Source organism: Neovison vison, chromosome 3 (genome assembly GCF_020171115.1).
Source record: "Neovison vison isolate M4711 chromosome 3, ASM_NN_V1, whole genome shotgun sequence".
In the NCBI taxonomy this organism is placed as follows: domain Eukaryota; kingdom Metazoa; phylum Chordata; class Mammalia; order Carnivora; family Mustelidae; genus Neogale; species Neogale vison.
Window position 1 is genome coordinate 70,125,419 of NC_058093.1, and position 20,184 is coordinate 70,145,602.

The 20,184-nt window shown below is 35.0% G+C and overlaps 1 protein-coding gene across 1 annotated transcript in view; it reads right to left on the reverse strand.

The window, feature by feature from the left end:
• SP3 (Sp3 transcription factor) overlaps positions 1–20,184 on the reverse strand; it is a 56,695-nt gene that overhangs the window by 5,933 nt on the left and 30,578 nt on the right. The window contains exon 5 of the mRNA XM_044242356.1: positions 4,795–4,987. Within this exon, the coding sequence (XP_044098291.1) occupies positions 4,795–4,987 (193 nt within the window). The remainder of the gene's footprint in view (positions 1–4,794; positions 4,988–20,184) is intronic.

Below are 20,184 nucleotides of genomic sequence, written 5' to 3' on the forward strand. Positions count from 1 at the left end.
GAAATAAATATAAATTAAAATTATCTTTACAATTAAAATTCCCTCCATATTAACCATGCAAGGATACCCCTTATTACACATCAGTGATATAATAAAAATACAGTTCTCCACAGTGCAAAATTTGACATTTGTTACATTTTAGTATTTGATACCAAGAACAAGGTTTGGGGGATATGTGCTTATTAGATGAATGAACACAAGTATTTTGGCCTAAGCAAGAAGAAAACTTTTTTGATTCCAGAACTGATATTCAAGTAAGTATTAGCACAGAAAATGTCGTTACTCAAGGTCTAAAACAAAACAAAACAAATTAGGCTATTTACGGAATAAAAATAAATGAGTTTATAAAACATGACGTTTTAGACTCACTGACTGTCAAAATCATATACACTTTGCAATATTTCTCTGAGATTTAAAAAAGGTACATTTAAGACCCCCGACTTCCCCTCCTCCCCCAATCTCACAGTCTAGGTATAGCCTATAAACTTTCCATAAGCCTGCAAATCCTCCTTTATATATTATACCTATCGTTTTTCAAATTTTACTGGAAAAATGCATATTTCCCCACATTTATATTTTAATGTACTCACACTCAGTAGCATGTGAAATTGCCATAGGACAAACAGTGCTAAACGGTGCAGTGCTGACTGTTAGATGCCATAGGTGTTCTGAACAGGGAGACATCAATGTGGGCTCCAGTAGTTAGAGAAGGCTTCGTGGAAGAGGTGGGTAGGATTTAGATAGAAAGGAGGGAAGGCATTCCAGGCAGAGGAATAGCATAAGTAAAGACAAGGAGGAGTCATGCTGTTGTCTTAAGGGCAAGGATGTCATAATCTAACACAATTCTAGTTTCTGCTCCAGTCCACCCCCAACTTCTACAACTCTCTTCCAAGAGCTGAGTTGAGTGAAACAGGTTTTTCTGGCTCACCTGCCAAAGTATTAATAACCAAAGCCAGTATTTCCATTTAATTTAGCTTTTAAAATTATTTTATTCCCAAACAGCCCTAAGAAAAAGAGCAATGTTTGTGATTATTGGTGTACAAAACAATTTTACATATTGTGTTCACCATAGCAATTTCACAGAGAACCCAATTCACTTCACTCTTGTACCCATGGCTTCTTGCCTCAATGCTAAGCATACCACTTGAGTGAATTGATGTGCTTTTATAAACTCAAAAGTGCTATTTTACTAACTTAGCAAAATTTAGCTTAAGAGCACTAACAAAGCACAAGATTGTAACAAATTACAGTAATGAATCTGGGTTCTCGAAGAACCAACACTCCCAGGAAAGTTATTTTCAACTGAATCATAAGAAAACAGAAATACTATTTGAAAATGGGATCAGCATCTAAGGAAAAAAAAAATGGGGACAGGGACGCACACAAATATATGTAATGTAAAGGAAAAGCCCAATACCCGGGTCCAAGTTTCTATTTAAAAAGGAAATTTTATCCAAGAAAATCTAGAAATGCTAGATATGGATTTATGCCATATGATACAAAGGAAGAGAACTGATTTTCTCAACAAATAAAAAGGTAATAAAAGATATGGCTGTAAGTTTTCTTCTTGATTTGCATAATCAGACCACTAAAACCTACTATGTAATCTAGAAAAAACAATTTTAAGTTTCTATTCTTGATTGCCTAAACTTGTTCTCAGTAATTTAACAATGCCAAGACAGAGTGACGCAGAATAAATAAAGCTAATTCTCAGTATGGGAATTAAGAAAAGGTAAGTACATCAAATACTTTCTTTTGCTTGGGATGGGAGAAATGAGACACCAACTGAAATGCTGACAAAGAAGAAAAATTTTTAAATATGGATTGATGTTTAATCCACACAAAACCCACATAACAATAATGCCTTTAGATTTGACTTTATTAAAATTATCTCTCCCACTAGAGTAAAAGGTTTCTAAAGGCTGGTTCTGCTTAATAAATACTGGTTAAATGAACAGACAAATATCATTTTTAAATATTTTATATTTTATAATATAAATAGAAAATATATTAATTATATTTTACACCTTTTGTCCTCTGGAGATGCCACCTTATACATACATACATATACATATATATATACATACATATACATATATACACACATATATATTTAGACATACACATATATATGTGTATATATACATATAAAGAATATGGCTGAGGGGAAAAGGCCAATATTCTAAAATTTTTAAAGTACTGCCTATTTCCCCTTTGCAGTTAAAGTACTGCCTATTTCCCCTTTGCAGAACACTCTGAAATGTGCTAGATTTACTATATGCTATGCGTCTATTAATTAGAAACAGCAACTGCCAATGAGACAATTGTGCCTGTCATGTATGCTAGCTGAAGTCTGTTCAAATGAGCTCTAAGAAATAATATAGTTTTTTCTTAAGAACTTCAACTTTGATTGCTTAGAATAAGTAAGTTTTTAAAAAAAAACAAACTCACAAAAGTTCTAGGGGAGAAAAAAAGTTAAGTCTCCTTATAAGGTATTTCATAAAAACTGACCAACTAAAAATTTTGTGCATAAAACAAAGTTTGCAAAATTTAAGTGATGGAACTCTTCTTTTACTTGTGTTAACAATGCATTATGCAAACCACTGACAAAGTTGAAAGGCAGTGTAAAACTAGGAAAAAAATATCTGCATATATGACAGTTAAACACACAAGTTGGTTAACAGATTAACAAAAGACAAATAATTCACAAAAGAAAATTTAAACTGTTAAAATAACACACCAAAAAATGAATCTCACAACATAACAAAAAATATACTAAATGAAACAATAATGAGGAATTATTTTTCATCTGTCAGACTTTAAAAGGTTATTTAAAAATGTGAAATCCATTATTGGCAAGGGTGTGGGAAAGCAGATACTTTCATACACCACTGGAAGGAGTGTAAGTTGATAACAGCTAGAAAGACAATTCCCTCTGATCCAACAATTTCATTTCTGTCAGCTTACACTGATGTAGTAATCAGGCAAATGTGCAAAAATTTATGTGTCAGGATTGGCATGACAGTAACAAACTCTCAAAAAAGATGTTAAATTCTTATGCATCCATACAGTAACAGAAGAGCCATTAAAAAATTGATGTAGACTCTATACAGTCTTGGAAATATGGTCACAAAAATTTTCAAAATAAGAGCGGACATGTAAAACAGAAAGAATAAGAGGATTCTACTTTAAAAGATACGTAAAGTGTGGAAAGATATATAAAAAAATGTTATAATGGTTTTCTTGATATGGGATAGAAGTTTGGTATTCTTTTAATATAAAATTCAGTGTTTCTCAAGTGTTATGAGCATATTTTAGTTTAATAAAAACCAATCTAAAGGATTTTCATTTTTAATAAAATGAATAGTAAAACACTGGCCAGACTCTGCCCCTCAATTAGATTTGACTTTCATGAACTATTTATCTTGGAAATTATTCTAAATATGAGAGTAAATTTCAGAAAAGTTATCATCTAACCAAAATTCCACATTTACTTATTTAAACTGACCAAAACATCTCAAAGAATAAATAATATTTCAAACAATTAAAATAATTACCAATAAATACATATACCTAAGAATCAGATGCAGAAGCAAATCCACTTGTGAGGCAGTAAGTATAGTGGTTAAGGTTCTGGAGTAAGACACTGGGTCCAAAGCCCACTTGCATGTTGCTCTTAAAAGTCATTTAATCTCTTTGTGCCTCAATTATGAGACTGTCTAAAACTCCCAAAGTTAGCAGTTATTAGTCATTATTACCATCACTGTGAATGGACTGGCCAATGTGCAAATCAACAAATAGCAACAACTCAAAGACAAATAGAAAGGCTATTTCTAATAGATCAAGTTCATTAACTGAATTAATAGTATTATTTAAGCAGGGTTTCTGAGAGATATTAAGGTTTTTCACTATGACTAGGGATTTGATCTCCATGTCTTTACAACATTCTGTAAATTTCTGCTCTATGTATTTCAAAGTTATGGTGAAAACTTTGTTATTATTAAGAAGCCTACCCTTATTTATTCATTTGACTATTTTTACCTTAATCCTTCATTACCTAATAGTAACAGTGCTATCCAAGTTTTCTTAACATTTGCCTAATAGATCTTTTTCCATCCCTTTATCTTCAACATTCCCGTGCCAATTTATTTGAGATGTTCCTTATAATCAACATTAAAGCTGGATTTTGTTTTTTTAGATATGATCTGAGTTTCAAGTTCTTAATTATTAAGCTTAATCCATCCGTTTAATATAATCAGTGATCTGTTTTTAGTTTTTCCCATCATGTTATTCTGTCTTAACGTTCATTTTTTAAAAGCACTGAATTGAAATACAGTGCCACTTTTTAAAAAAAATTCCATCATTAGGCTTATTATTCATTTCTGTTGAAAATAGAAAATGTTTAGAAAATGTTTATGCTTATCAACTATTTCTGAACTTATTTTTATATAACTGCCATTCTCAAGCTAAAAATCAACTTTATCTGTATTTAGGCAAATCTCATTGCTGTTTTGCAAACGGGCTAATTTCTGATACGGGCCTATTAAATGGCATCTGCTACTTTTTTTTAAGGCAAATTAAATAACTTAAGTCTTTAAAAAGGCATTTAGATCTGATAATTCTATCATATATTTGTTCTAACTCTGCCACACTCATACAGACATACACACAAAATGATCATGTAATGAATAATTTCCCATAATTAAGTGATATAGCATGCAGTATTTCAAAAATTAGGGTGATGTTATTAGCAGACTTAAAGAAAAAAAAAAGGTATGTTTCATGTGTGCATACCTCCCACCACCTTCTTTACAGTTGGGACAGGTGCAAGCTACCCTCCGAAGTCTTTTTCCTTCTTGATGTTGTTGGTCCCCTTCTTCATCTACCACCTGTACTCTTAAGTGTGTTAGATCATTGGTATTCAATGTAGAATCGCCACTGAGCTGCCACTCTTCAGGATCAGGTTCTTCTTCCTTGATCCTAATATCTAAAGAAAAAAGCAAATACAGATGAGAAGCAGCCCACTGGCCCAAAAACCATGAGATCTGGGCCTCTCAAAGGTAAAGTGAATACTATGTAAAAAGTCAAAACTCCTGTTTGTGGAATATAACCATTGGTCCTTATTGTGACTTATTCTTTTAAAACTATTTCTATTTTATTTGGGACGCCTGGGTGGCTCAGTTGGTTGGACGACTGCCTTCGGCTCAGGTCATGATCCCGGAGTCCCGGGATCGAGTCCCACATCAGGCTCCCAGCTCCATGGGGAGTCTGCTTCGCTCTCTGACCTTCTCCTTGCTCATGCTCTCTCTCACTGTCTATCTCTCAAATAAATAAATAAATAAAATATTTTTTTTAAAAAAACTATTTCTATTTTATTCTAAATATCAAATAATTCAGCCAAAAAAGGAATAAAGCCAGCATGTGAGCTTGCTTTTTAAAAGATTAAGAAAATCGAGTAACTTTTTTTTGAGGAAGCTGAATCAATTCTGAAACTTCAATAATAAATTAATCAACTAGTCAATAAATCCAACAGTCAATTCAGATTAGAACAGATTCTAATGCCTTAAACCTCTTTTTCATAACCTGTATTAATTAATTATCCCTATCTATAGGTACTATGTGAATGCAAAAGCAGGGGTCATTCATTTGAGTCGGTTTAAATTAGGTCAATCATTACTAAAATATCTAAAATGGCCATAATATCACTGTGAAGAGGGGACAGAAATATGAGAGATGGTTTCTATTTTCAAGGAGTTTTATTACAAACCAGACTGGGAAACGAATGAGGATGCAATGGTAAGGAAGAGCGGACATGGCAGCAAGTTACATCATTTTCTCAGCAGACCCAATCATCTTTATTTATATTGATAATGATACGATACCATTAGAGCTTTTTCATCTCAGAAAACTTTTTTAAAGAAATAAAGGATTTAGAACAAATACTGAATATAACCATCTTTGGTAAAACAAATTCTTATAAATTATCTTGATTTACGTAAACTAAAAATCTTAAAAACTTATTATTTTAGATCTGTTATCAGTCACTAATAATTGGGGAAAAATAGCCTTAAAAAAACCAAATGTGCCTAGAAATTCCTGAATTTAAACCAATGAAAACTGAATATATACTCAACAATCAAGAAAATGCCTCAAACAGTTTAAAACTAGTTTATCAGAATAACCACAACTAAGAATCAGGGAGAAAAATAGGAAGAAAGGGGAGTCTGGCCTGGGCAACAGGGTAGATAGTGGTACCATTCACTAAGACAGGAATACTGGAGAAGGTCCAAGAAGAGGTAAAGGAAAATTAATGAGTCCATGGAGTCTGAACTGTTTATAAGACGTACAAGTGGGGCACCTGGGTGGCTCAGTGGGTTAAAGCCTCTGCCTTCGGCTCAGGTCATGATCCCAGGATCCTGGGATGGAGCCCCACATCGGGCTCTCTGCTCGGCAGGGAGCCTGCTCCTCCTCTCTCTCTGCCTGCCTCTCTGCCTACTTGTGATCTCTGTCTGTCAAATAAATAAATAAAATCTTTAAAAAAAAAAAAAAAAGACGTACAAGTAAAGAAGTTGGACCTACAACTCTGGAGCTCAAAAAAAGAGGCAAGTGCTAAAGATATAGAAATTACCAGTATAGGGGCACTGGGTGGCTCAGTCCTCATAGTTTTGGCTCAGGTCATGATCTCAGGATCATGAGACAATCCTGCATCAGGCTCCCCGCTCAGTGGGGAGTCTGCTGGAGATTCTCTTTCCCCCTCTCTCTCTGCCCTTTCCCCACTTGTACACACTTGCTCTATCTAAAATAAACAAAAATCTTTTAAAAAATTTCTCAGTATAGATACTGTGATGGAGTCCATCCAAAGAAGTAGGTCACTTCTTTGATCACTCCACTACTTTTGAGTCACTCCACTACACTGGAGATCACTCCACTACTATTAATAGGATGAGAAAAAAAAAGTAGCTTATGAGGAAGACAAACATTTAAGGAACAGGTAGAAGAGGAAGAACCTGCAAAGGAAATTAGTATCCAGGAAAATGTGCTACATCAAAGAAAGGAAAGAATGTATTTCAAGGAAGAAAGTAGTCAACATAAAATACTGCAGATAAATGAAGAAACTAAACTAAGAATGGGCAAGAAGTGAGAAAGTGTTTAATAATAAGTACAGATAAGTTGATTTGAGAGACAAAAACATGGCAGTAGCTTAATGGGACCAAAAAGGAGAGTTAAGGGGAGGAGTGTTTTGTTTTTAGAGACAGGAAAAACCTGACCATGTTTAAATGCTTATGAAGAAAGATCCATTACAGACAGGTTGAACATACAGGACTGAAGTCCCTAAAATGTGAGGAGGGGATGATGAGCCACAGCACTTACAGGTTTAACTGATGGAGCACAGCCACAATTTCCTCTATTACATGAGGTAAGATAAAAGCACATTCATTCGTCCAGTAAATAATTAGCTACTATGTGCCATGAACTGTGTTAGACTCCAGACCCAGACAGATTTTCGATAGCTGGAAATTAGGGGAAAACTGGTTTCTCTTTCCTCAGTGAAAGGATGAAGAATGTGACTATGTATAAAATTCCTTCAAATACACAAAATAAATGAGTACTGGCATCTGTTCCTTTAAAATCAGGTATCCATTTGCATCACTATGACAAAATAGTTAAGTACTTGCATAAATACTGCATAGTACACTAGCTTTATGAGTTAAATAAAAGACATGTATATGAATATCACATATCCAAAGTTGCATTTAAGTATGAAGTCCATAAAAATGAGGAATTTTATCAGATTTTTTTTTTTTTAAGATTTTTTTGACAAAGAGAGGTCACAAGTAGGCAGAGAGGCAGGGAGAGAGAAAGAGGGAAGCAGGCTTCCTGCTGAGCAGAGAGCCCGATGCGGGGCTTGATCCCAGGACCCTGGGATCATGATCTGAGCCGAAGGCAGAGGCTTTAACCCACTGATCCACCTAGGTGCCCCTCAGATGTTTTTAAAGCTGCTTGTCTTACATTATTGTGACAAGACAGCAGGTAAAGAAGGATAAAATATTAATATCAAGAATGGATAAAGGAGTCTAGAGAGAAGAAAAGATTTACAGACATAAAGAAAACAAAAAAAGCAACTGATAAGAGAGTGCAAGAATGAAATACAACTTGACGGAGGGGATGAGGGTATTATAGCACATTCCTGCTCCTTTTGCTAATTCTCTTACTAGAACCTACAAAATATATTTAAACAATGTGTCATGGACATGAATATTCACAGTTTTCTTTCTACTGACTCCAAATACAACCTAGGCACATAAAACTTAACATATAAATTGAACACATCTGGTGTACTCAACAAACTTTCTCCTTGCATCCCCTTAGTTTTACAGCATTACAAGCCACCTAATTGCTCAATCAACTCTAGGTGACTCCTGTCAGTCCATTCCCAGCCTCTGGTCTCCCTCTTTTGTCAATTCATCTTCTCCACAATTTCTAGAAATTTCTTCCTAAATAAAAATCTAATGGCATCACTTCCCTAATAACCATACTTATACTAATTCTCTATTTTCTACAGTATAAAGACCAAACTCATTAACTTGGTATTTAAGAATGTTCTCAATCTGGCTTCAACCAGCTCTTCCAACTTCAGTATTAAAAACAATAAAATTCTCATCATTTTCAAAATATATGCCCTTTCTCAATGTCACTCTCTTAAGTGTGTGTGTCTTGCCTAGACTGTTTTCTAGTTCCTTTTTTTTTCCCTAACTAACTTCCATTTATTCTTCAAGCCTAGTTCAAACACCATCTCCCTTATACATGTAGAGTTATATTTATTGGCTCATACATATATCCCTTTAGATAATGAATGCTTCACTCCAAGGTGCTCAGAAAATACAATCTAACTAAATGAATAAACCTTCCCTAAGGAGGAACTTCCAATATAGGTAATAATCTACCTGGAAAGACTTTGCCCTCTACTTTTCTGTGTTCTTTCTATCTGCAAATAATACATAAAGAGAAGATTCTTATAAGATTAAGAGTCATTTCATGGGGACAAGACCACAAAGTGCTCACTAAAAATAATAGATTAATTGCCCCAAGAACCGTTACACCAAATTTTAATCACTTCATTTGCTCATACACAATCTGAGGTATTTTAGAATCTTAATGATAATATTAATTAATCCAATAAATCTAAAATAATTCCCCTTTGCCAACTGCATACCAGGTGAATTACAGACACCTTAAAAATAAGTCTCCAGTACGAGGTGGTCAAGGTTACACTTTCCTCAATATCCTAGTGTAAATGTTAGGAATATATTTTTTACTGTGCTCTATTAATGTCCTACATGTGGTACCTACTTTTCTTAGAAATCAACAATTTATAAAGACTCGGAAGAAGGGGAAATAATAATCCATTAAAATGGCCCACACAAATATGAAACTGTTCCTATTATTATTAGGTATGAGGAAAATAAAAAATATCACAATGAGATATCCTACATACTACCAAGACGGCTAAAATTCAAAACAGAGCAGGCCAAGTGCTAGAAAAGCAGTGGAACTGAAACTCTCCCACACTACTGGTGGGTGTGTAAATCAGTGTAACTTTGGAAAATCTTTTGACCATATTTTCTAAATCTATTTATACTCTGATTCTCAACCAATTTTACTCCAACAAAAATGTACACATAACACCAAAAGTAAAATTCACCCTAAAATAATTCTAATATCCCCTAGTATTGGAATGGAAAATAAATAATATATTCGTTCATACAACAAAATATGTTAAAACAATGAAAATTAACAACCTATATGCAACAGAAATGAATGTCACAAATATAATTTTAAACAAAAGGCTCACATGCACATGCTTTCTCTCTCTCTCAAAATTCCATTTATATAAAGCTCAAAATAACAGGTAAAAACTATTGTATGGTGACTGCCTACGTTTCAAAAGGGGTAATGACTGGGTACAGGGAGACTGCTGGGTTGTTGGTAGTATCGTATTCTCTTGATTTGGGTGGTAATTGTTCCTAAGTGTTCATTTCATGGAAATTCATCAACTTATACACATATGATTTTACATACTCAATATACGTATATTCAATTATGTCAGTATTATTCTAAATATTTTTTAAAGATTTATTTATTTATTTGACAGAGATCACAAGTAGACAGAGAAGCAGGCAGAGAGAGAGAGAAATTAAATTAAAATTAAATTTTTTAAATTTAAATTAATTAAATTAGGAAGCTATTGGGACGCCTGGGTGGCTCAGTTGGTTGGGCGGCTGCCTTCGGCTCGGGTCATGATCCCAGCATCCTGGGATTGAGTCCCACATCGGGCTCCTTGCTCGGCAGGGAGCCTGCTTCTCCCTCTGCCTCTGCCTGCCTCTCTGTCTGCCTGTGCTCACTCTCTCTGACAAATAAATAAATAAAATCTTTTTTAAAAAAATTAGGAAGCTACTACATAATTACATAATTATTAAAGCAAAAAATGATAGTGGCTTAAAACTAAGGCATTAATGAGGAAGTAGTAAGGACTGTGTCATTCACTGAAATAGGGTAGACTAGAAGTAGAAAAAATTGTGGGAGAGGAGTGCCAATCAGGGTCCCATTTTTTAATACAAAAGTTAAGAGGTGCCGAAGAAATAACCAAATGATGATGCTACTCAGGCAGTTGATAGGTCTGGAGTTCAGGTAAAAGTATGGCCCACAATTATAAATAAATTTGGACACCATCAGCATATGTACTTGGTTATTGAGAGTGACCTGGAATAGAGTACAGATAGGAGGAAACTCTAGGGTACTTCAAAGTTAAGAAGTAGAAGAGATTAAGAAGAACCAGCCAGTGAGACAGGAGGAAACTACTGTTCAAAAGCAAGGGATGCAATCATTTCAAGAAGTAACATAATCAGAGGTGTCAATGCTTGAAAAAGTCAAGTAAAATGAAGACTAAGAAATGACTTTGGGTGTAAAAATGTAGTAATCACAAGTGACCTTGACAAAAGCTGTTGCAGCAAAGAAGTTAGGATACAGCCCTGCCTAAGTAGATCCAAAAGAATGGAAGATGAGGGGCGCCTGGGTCGCTCAGTTGGTTGAGTGAGCCTTCAGCTCAGGTCATGATCCTGGAGTTCCGGGATCAAGCCCCGCACTGGGCTCCCTGCTCAGCAGGGGGTCTGCTTCTCCCTCTGCCCTTCCCCGTCTCATGCTCTCCCTCATTCTCTCTCTCAAATAAATAAAATCTTTTTTTTTTTTTTTTTAAAAAGGAAAGTGAATTGGAAACAAGTATATACAACACTTCCCAAGAGTTATGTTGGGAAAGCAAGCATTATAAAAATGTCACTGAAATTCCTAAACTAGCCAACAAAGGCAGATTTAACATGTCTAGTGGCAATACATGTAAAACATACACTAGCAATACAAAAAATGAGTATGCTTATTTAAATATGACTTTGGGTACATAAGGAAAGCCAAGTTTAAATGCAAAAAAATTTAAGCAATGCATATAGAATAGATTTGCATACACATTTAAGAACTTTTATAAACAGTATTTTTTAATTATATTTACTCTCTACCTCAAAATGTTTCAATTTCCTTTTCATCTGGCCTGGTATATGACAGTACTATCTCATGATTATGGTTGTTTTCAAGGCCTACCCTAATAAAGGGATACAGAAATGAAAAAAATTTACCTATGTATCTGGGCAAGACTTGAAGGAAAAGAGAGAAAACAGGGACTTTAAACGATGAAATACACATGACACAGATACATACACACGTGATATGATTACACAGACTAATTTTCTTGCATACCCTATTGACAAACACAAAACTGAAAGAATGATACAGATGAAAATGTTGTTAATACACTTTTAAGTACAGAAATACCAAAATGGGAGAAAGAATGTGATAGAAGCAAAATCTCCTGGGGTACAGAAGTATAACGAGGGTTTAGATGAAACTAACTTCCCATAGCCACCACTAAATAGCACTGTTAACTTTAAGGAGTTTGGCTGCTTTTGTGTGTTAGAAAGATAAAGCCAGCCAGTGGTCTCCAAATCTTTCTGACTGTACAGCACTATTAGTAAAGCTGTGAACATGTATCCCACTAATATTAATTAAGCATGTACACTCTAACGGATTATAAAATATTGTGAAACACACAAATACAATAGAAGATAAAAAAATTTAATTTATTATAAATTACAATAGATCAATATTAGGTAATATGCCACAACAAAGTATTTAGGGCAAGATTCAATGTTATCAAAACCAGACAGAAAGTGATTACTCTGCCATTTTCTTGTTGTTCGGTGATACTTCCATTTTTTTTTTTCCTCTAGTCAATCCATGGTTTCTTTACATGGGTATTAAAGTCCACTATGAAGGTTACTCAGTTAAAACCAGAATATGTAAATCCAACAAACTCAAGCATATATAAATAGCAATATGCAGCAGCGTGCTAAAAGCATGTAAAAAGAGAGGGAATGAGCAGGCTTAGCATATGTAACACAAACACAGCTGACGTGGAATTAATGAAGGCACCAACAGTAATCTGTATAATCAATATTAGTTAAGCATTAATAACTCAGGGCATGCCTAGATTTCTATTAAAAATATTACCAGAAAACGCTAAATGCTTCCTCCGAAGACTAACTGGCTAATTTTTTATCAATAGAGCTAATAGAATATTTAAGATACATTCTTAACTGGCTTATCAAGTCTGGAATATGCATATTTAATTTAAATAACTAACACTAGATAAATATGAATTACAGTACTGTTGATAAAATGAGATATTCTCCTTTATCAATAGCATATCATTAGGATTTTGTTGGTCTTATCAAAGGCTTTCATATACTCTGCCTTCAATTTTTTAAGCCCTGATGAAATTACTTCATTTGATTCTAAAGTTTATTTTACATTTTCCCTTTAATCAGTTTCACCTGCCATTAAAAAAAAATCACCTAAACAGAATTATAGGATAATCCTACAAGATCTCATATATTATTTTTAATTAGATTTTCACTTTCATAACTATTCAAATTCCTAAGGACATGTCAGAGCTACCAAGCCTTTTTTTTCCTATTTTTCTTTCAAAGAGATAGTTTTCAATTATAGACATGCATTCTTATAAATACAACTTCGCTAGCATAATCAAAAGAAGTTAACACTTTAGGGGATAGTTATAAAACCAAATTTTATTCCTCTACCTATTTTAAACAAAATATATGTACAGGAAGCAATCTCTTTCCCACAAACGGATTTGGATTGTTAGTCTTCTATGACTGCTCCCTTCTCCCTATTTAAAATTCATCTTTAATTTCATCTCAACTGATCTTTTTTAAAGTCTCCCTTCTATTTTTTTATAGCAGGTTTCCAAATTATCTTCAAAGCTTTTCTACCCAATTGGAGATTATACAACAGGATTATTCACCCTAGTAAATCTAGACAATACAACCTTTTACAGAATATACACACATGGATGTAAATACAACTAGAAATAACTGACTTTCTAATATGCCTTATAGAAGACCTCATTTTATAGCCACACCACAAATATATAAGAAAAAGGTCACATGACTTAAAATTAATACACTGTAATAAAATATTAACTTTAAGTCTCTGTTAAGGGAGCAGTGTTCTATCAGATGATGATGATAATAACCAGCACTTAAGATTTACTTGTCAGAACTATGGAAAGAACTTAGATGTCCATTAACACATGAAGGGATAGGGGCACCTGGGTGGCTCAGTGGGTTAAAGCCTCTGCCTTCAGCTCAGGTCATGATCCCAGGGTCCTGGGATCAAGCCCCACATCAGGCTCTCTGCTCAGCAGGAAGCCTGCTTCCTCTCCCCCCCACCCCCCTGTCTGCTTCTCTGCCTATCTGTGATCTCTGTCAAATAAAGAAAATCTTTAAAAAAAAAAAAAACAGATGAATGAATAAAGAAGATGTGGGTGTGTGTGTGTGTGTGTGTGTGTGTGTGTGTGTGTATAATGGAATACTATGCAGCCATCAGATGAAATCTCGCCATTTGCAATGACATGGATGGAACTAGAGGATACTGTGCTGAGCAAAATAAGTCAATAAGAGAAAGACAATTATCATATGATCTCCCTGATATGAGGAATTTGAGAGGCAAAGTCAGGGGCCTAGGAGGTAGGGAAGGAAAAAATGAAACGATGGGATCAGGAGGGAGACAAACCATAAGAGACTCTTAATCTCACAAAACTAACCAAGGGTTGCCAGGGTTAAAGGGGTATGGAGAGGGTGGCTGGGTTATGCACCTTGGGGAGGGTATGTGCTATGGTGAGTGCTGTGAAGTGTGTAAGCCTGACGATTCACAGTCCTGTACCCCTATGGCAAATAATACATTATATGTTAATAAAAAAGTTTTTTTTTAATTTACTTGTAAGCACTTAATATATATTCCCTTACTTTCTACATAAGAAAACAAGGTTAATAGTTTGAAGAAGTTAGAAAGCACATAATTAAAAGATGGATAGAGCCAGGGCATAAGAAAGAATTATGCGAAACATACTGCAAATACTGCTAAAAATCGGTTCTCTACCAGGGTTAGTTCCCAGGAATAGCAGCTTAAGTTAGCCTCCCAACATATGAATATGTAACTTTAACCACAGTTTGATTAAATCAAATTAATGTGACTTAAAATCTGGGTAGAATAAAGAAAATGTGTATATATAACATTGTGGAATACTGTACAGTCTTAAAAAAGAAGGAAATCCTGTTCTATGCTACAACATGGATGAAATTTGAGAACATTATATACTAAGTTAAATAAGTCATTCACAAAAGAACAAGTGCTGTATGGTTCTTCTAATACGAAGTATCCAAAGTAGTCAAAATTACAGAAACAAAGTAGAAAGGTGGTTGCTAAGAGCTAGGAAGTGGAAAGGGGAAATGGATACAGAATTTCAGTTTTGTAAGATGAAAAGTTCTAGACATCTGTTGCATAACAGTGTGAGTATACTTAAACACTAGAGAACTGTACACTTAAATATGTCAAGATGGTAAATTTAATGTTATGTGCTTTTTACCATAATAAAAAAAAAATCTGGAAAAATCTCCCTGTTGCTTCCCACCATAGAGGATTTCATTTTAAGAATCTCACAGATAAAATCTTCAATGTCACAGATAAGAAACTGAGAATGACCATAAAGGAACACATCGTACATTACTGCAGACAGTATTCCTTTCTAAGGCTCATCCCTTCCCCTGTAAGTTTTAGAGACTAGTTTTCCTCTGTTCTTCAGGTTAAGAAAAGACTACTTTAAAGTTACTCCAAAGTTTAAAAAAAAAGCTGTTCTCCACCACTTCCCCAGGTTAAAATACCGAAAAGGGTAATAGTTCCCAATAATCCTTGACTAATAAGAAACAACAAGAAAGTGATTTGTTACAAGGAGTGGTCACAACTGTCATTATTCAAATCTCAAGAGTACCAAAACATTCATCCTAAAAGTAGATTCGGTTTTTGGATACAACTAAAGATGAACTGAAATCACATATTATGAATAATATTAATTAAACTGGGAGATTTAACATTGCTCTTCATTTAAAACAAACTGACCATAACAAACTGGATCCTACAGAAGTTTACCTCCTCATCACCTAATCTAAATATTCTATCCCTGATATAAGGGGAACACCTTACTAGTCTAAGTGGTTAAGGACAAAATTACACTTTAAAAAATATCTTTTTCTGGGCAACTGGGTGGCTCAGTCAGTTAAGCATCCAACTTGTGATTTCAGCTCAAGTCATTATCTTGTCAGGGATGGGGGGGTAAGATTAAGCCCCATGGGGCTCCATGCCCAATGCCCAGTGAGGAGCCTGCTTGAGATTCCTCTCTTTGCCCCTCCTCCACTCGTGCTCTCACTCTCAAATACATGTTTGTTTGTTTTTTTAATCTTTTTCTTCAGTCTACTAAAAGGGGGAGGCTATATATAAAAACAGCGAACAATAAGTTATATATGTATTTTTTAACCTCACCTGGCAAATCCTATTCTCAGTTTTTATGCCACCTACCCAAAAAACATATCTTCTTCCATGTTCATACACACACACACACACACACACACATTTTTGTTTCGTTTTGTTTTTTTGTTTTTTCATTACTCATCAAGAATGCAAAAGAACAGGGGCACCTGGGTGGCTCAGATGGTTAAGTGTCTGCCTTTGGCTCAAGTCATGATCCCAGGATCCTGGGAATGAGTCCCACATCGGGCTCTCTGCTTAGCAGAGAGCTTCTCCCTCTCCCTCTCCCTCTCCCTACTGCTCCCCCCGCTTGTGCACACATGCTCTCTCTGTCAAATAAATAAATAAAATCTTAAAAAGAATGTAAAAAAAAAAAAAAGCTCTGTATTGGTTTTATTACTAACCCAATCTCATTTCACGTTGCAAGAAAACTCTTCCAAATTACATGGTTTGCAATTATCTCTTAAAATACTCCTTTTTTAAGAAAACAATCATTACGGGGGAATCAGGTTGGCGATGGACTCTTGATTTTGGCTCAGTTCATGACACTGAGCCCTGAGCCTGCTTAAGATTCTCTCTCTCCTTCTCCCTTTGCCCCCACCTCTCCTCTTTTAAAAAAAAAATAAAAAACAAAAAACCATAACCTCTTTAAATACAACAGCAATGACATATAGCATAATATAAATTCATTTTCTCAAATTTAAATACCCTGGAGGCTCTTTTCATTTTTAATTATAAAAACTTTTTTAAAATTAAACATTGGAAAAGAGTATTATTACTTCAACTTAATTATTTGCACATCGTTTTAAAAATAACATCAAAAACTTATAAAATTCAAAACCTTCAGGGCATGAGCTATTTAGAATGGTAGTTTATGAGGTAACTACAGGATACCTACCATACTTTGAATGGAAATCTCTCCAGAATTAATTACACACTTACCTACTTTCTTTAGCAGGCACCTGAAAATGTAATTTAATCTTTGTTTAATGACTCCAATTCATTATTTAAAATAATTTATGGTATTAGACAACCTCTGGAACACTGCACTAAAGTAAGTCCAGAATTCCAATTTTGGGGCTTTTTTTTATCTATTCAGGTTTTTTGCCTCCTTCCCAACTCTAGCTGTATCAACTCTCTCTGTCTCCCAAGCCATATACCAACCATCCTTTCTACTGTCTATGTTCTAAGCCAGTTTGAAACCTGGAAATCAGCCAGGATTGTTAAAAATTGTGCATGAATACTGGAAAAATTAAGCCTAAAGAATCTGAGGCTTCTCTTAAGAAACCCAAACCCCCAAAAATACACCACAGTGCCTATACCTACTCCAGCACAGGGGCTTTCAAACTATCCTTAAAGCACATGATAAACTTTAAGTTCATTGGCATTGAAGATATATAAATTACAGCAGCCCCATAAAGTTAGTTTTATACACTGGGGTTCTACTGAGACTTCATTTAAGGATGTCTACTCACCACTGGTCTAAACCTAATGTGGGTATCACTATATGGGCAGAAAAACGAATGGTTTAGGGTTTTTTCCCCCCTGCCCCACTCATTAAAAAAAAAAGAAAGAAAGAAAACAAAAGAAAAAGAAAAAACTCCATTTAAACAAAAGATTCCCTTTCCTCAACTGTTTTAGAAATCCCTGTTTTGGGGCACCAGTGTGGCTCAGTTGGCTAAGCATCCAACCTTGGTTTCAGCTTAGGTCATGATCTCATGGATCATGGGATCAAGCTCCATGCTTAGTGGGGGATCTGCTTGGGGATTCTCTCCCTCTGCACCCGGCCATTCGTGCCCTCTCGCTAAAAATAAATAAATCCTTAAGAATAATAAAAAAAAAAGAAAAAAATGCCTATTTTCCCCCAAGGATTATTTATAATACTTTCTTTGTATTTTCAACTACCTTAATTTGAGTTGCTATCATCAGAAATAGGAAATCATACCACATATGCATAACTTTGAACAGTTATTTTTAGTTGTATATTACAAGTTTCATTGTTTTCTATGTTTTCCTTTGTCTTCTACCTACCTAATCTCTTTGCCATATCACCTATGTAAGAGGGCACTTACAGTCAAGGACACTTAAGTCAACTGCGTGGGCTTGGCTATTATAATAAATAAAAACCAAAAAGCTACATCTCAGCAGTTTTAGACTTTGTACACTTTCCTTTGTGTAATTCCCACAAATTCTAATGTCTTCAATTCAAACACTTAATGAGCACCTACTGTGACTAAAATTATAACCTAACACATCAAGCATGACTAGTAAGGCTGTGCTATAGTAACAAAGAATCCCAAAATCTCAATGGCTTAACACAACAAAATTGTTTATTTCTCCCTAAGTTTACATGTCCAGTTCAGGTTGGGAGAGGGGGATCTGCTCATCAGTCCTTTAGAAACCTAAACTCTAGCCAATACATGCTTCCAAGACTGCCTTGACATGGAAGTATAAAAGGGAATGTAGTAAATCACATCCTGCTTTTAAACTTCCACTCACATTTTACTGGCCATAATAGATCACATGGCCATGACTGACTACAAAATGACAGGCAAAGGCAAGAGAAAAGAATTGGACTATTTATGAAGAATCATAAGACTCCCAAGATCCCTTGCTGGTCAAACAATCAATTTATTCTCCTTCCTGCAAATGGAATACACCTGTACCCTCCCTGCAGAAGATAACCCAAACCTCCCATCTAGTAAGCATCAAGCTCAAAGATCAGGATCTGTAGATGACAGGGAAATAAACTATCACGTCCAGATGTCTGCCCACACACAGAATACACAATGAGATATATATATATAATATATATGCTAATAGTAACCATAAAAAATGAGGTAAGAACGAGGTGAGTATAAATATTAAAAAACACTCCTGTTCAGAAGAAGAGGAACAGAAGACACAACAGTCAGTGGGGTTCATGGTAACTCATAAATCCTGCTGAATAGAGGACCAGGTACACTCTGACTGCTCACTGGGAGGAGTTTTCAGACAGTGTTCTCTGTGCTTCTTAAGCTCTGCTCTCCAGGAGGTTTTCCAGTGTCTGTTATCCTCCTCACCACAAGTAAAGTAGACAGAGTGTGCGTCCTCAGTTAAGCAGAATTCTCAGCCTGCTGGCAGAAGGTTAGAGGGCAGGAACCAAGAACATTAAATCTCAATTAGTTACCTTTTTTTTTTCACACCTTTTTTCATTCTTCTGGTTTCTTTGGCTACACAACTCCCTGAAAAACTTAAGACATTTCTTATCTATTTGATTTTAGCCATTTCCAAGTGCCAATATAGAGACTACAGCTTTTTTTCCTAAATACATCTCTCAGACTGACTAGATTTCTTCGCTTTCCTGTCACATGAGACTGTGTCTACGTCTCTCTACTGAAGTGTGAGTACCTTGGGCTTACCTTTACCTGGCTTTAGTAGGGAATCCATAACTTTAGTCTCCTTACCCTGCACAAAATGAATTAGCAGACCATCACTCTGAGTCACATTAATCCATTCAGATATTTTAACAATCGAATGATGGTCATAACTTTGTTTGGATCCTTGACACTAGACAGTTTTAATGATCTTCTCAAAGTCTTCTCAGTTCATCTCTTACTGATTGAAGGTGAAAAGTAATTGCTTCTTCCAGTCCTACAAATCCCCAAATTTCTGGCCTCTATATAGATTCTCACTCCTATTTGCAAACCAGCCAATCATCTTCTACCTCACTTCCTCCATGTGTATCTCGTCAAATGTAGCCAAGAGCAGTTAAAATAAAATCATTGTCCAACTTTATCCCCTAAAGCTAAAAATGCAAGTTACTGCAGGCAAGTTTTACCAGATGCATCTCTGCATTGCATCTTTCCAGACTCTAATATCAGTTTCCTTGCTGCCTAATCCCCAAACCAAAACAACCATATTTGAGGATTTTCTGTTACGGCATGCTATTGCATACCCTACTTATCAACTTTGATTTTAGTCAGGATAGGCTACACAGGTGCTGCCCAACAGAAACACAATTTATTTTCACAGGTTTAATTCACAGATATAATTCTAAATTTTCTGAAAGCCACATAAAAAAACTTACAACAGTGGAATTAATTTTAATATTTCAATATACCCCCAAAATTACATTTCAACCTGTAAGCAGTATAGAAATTGAGGTATTTTACATTCTTAGTTTTCTTCCATACTAAATCTTCAAATCCAATTTGT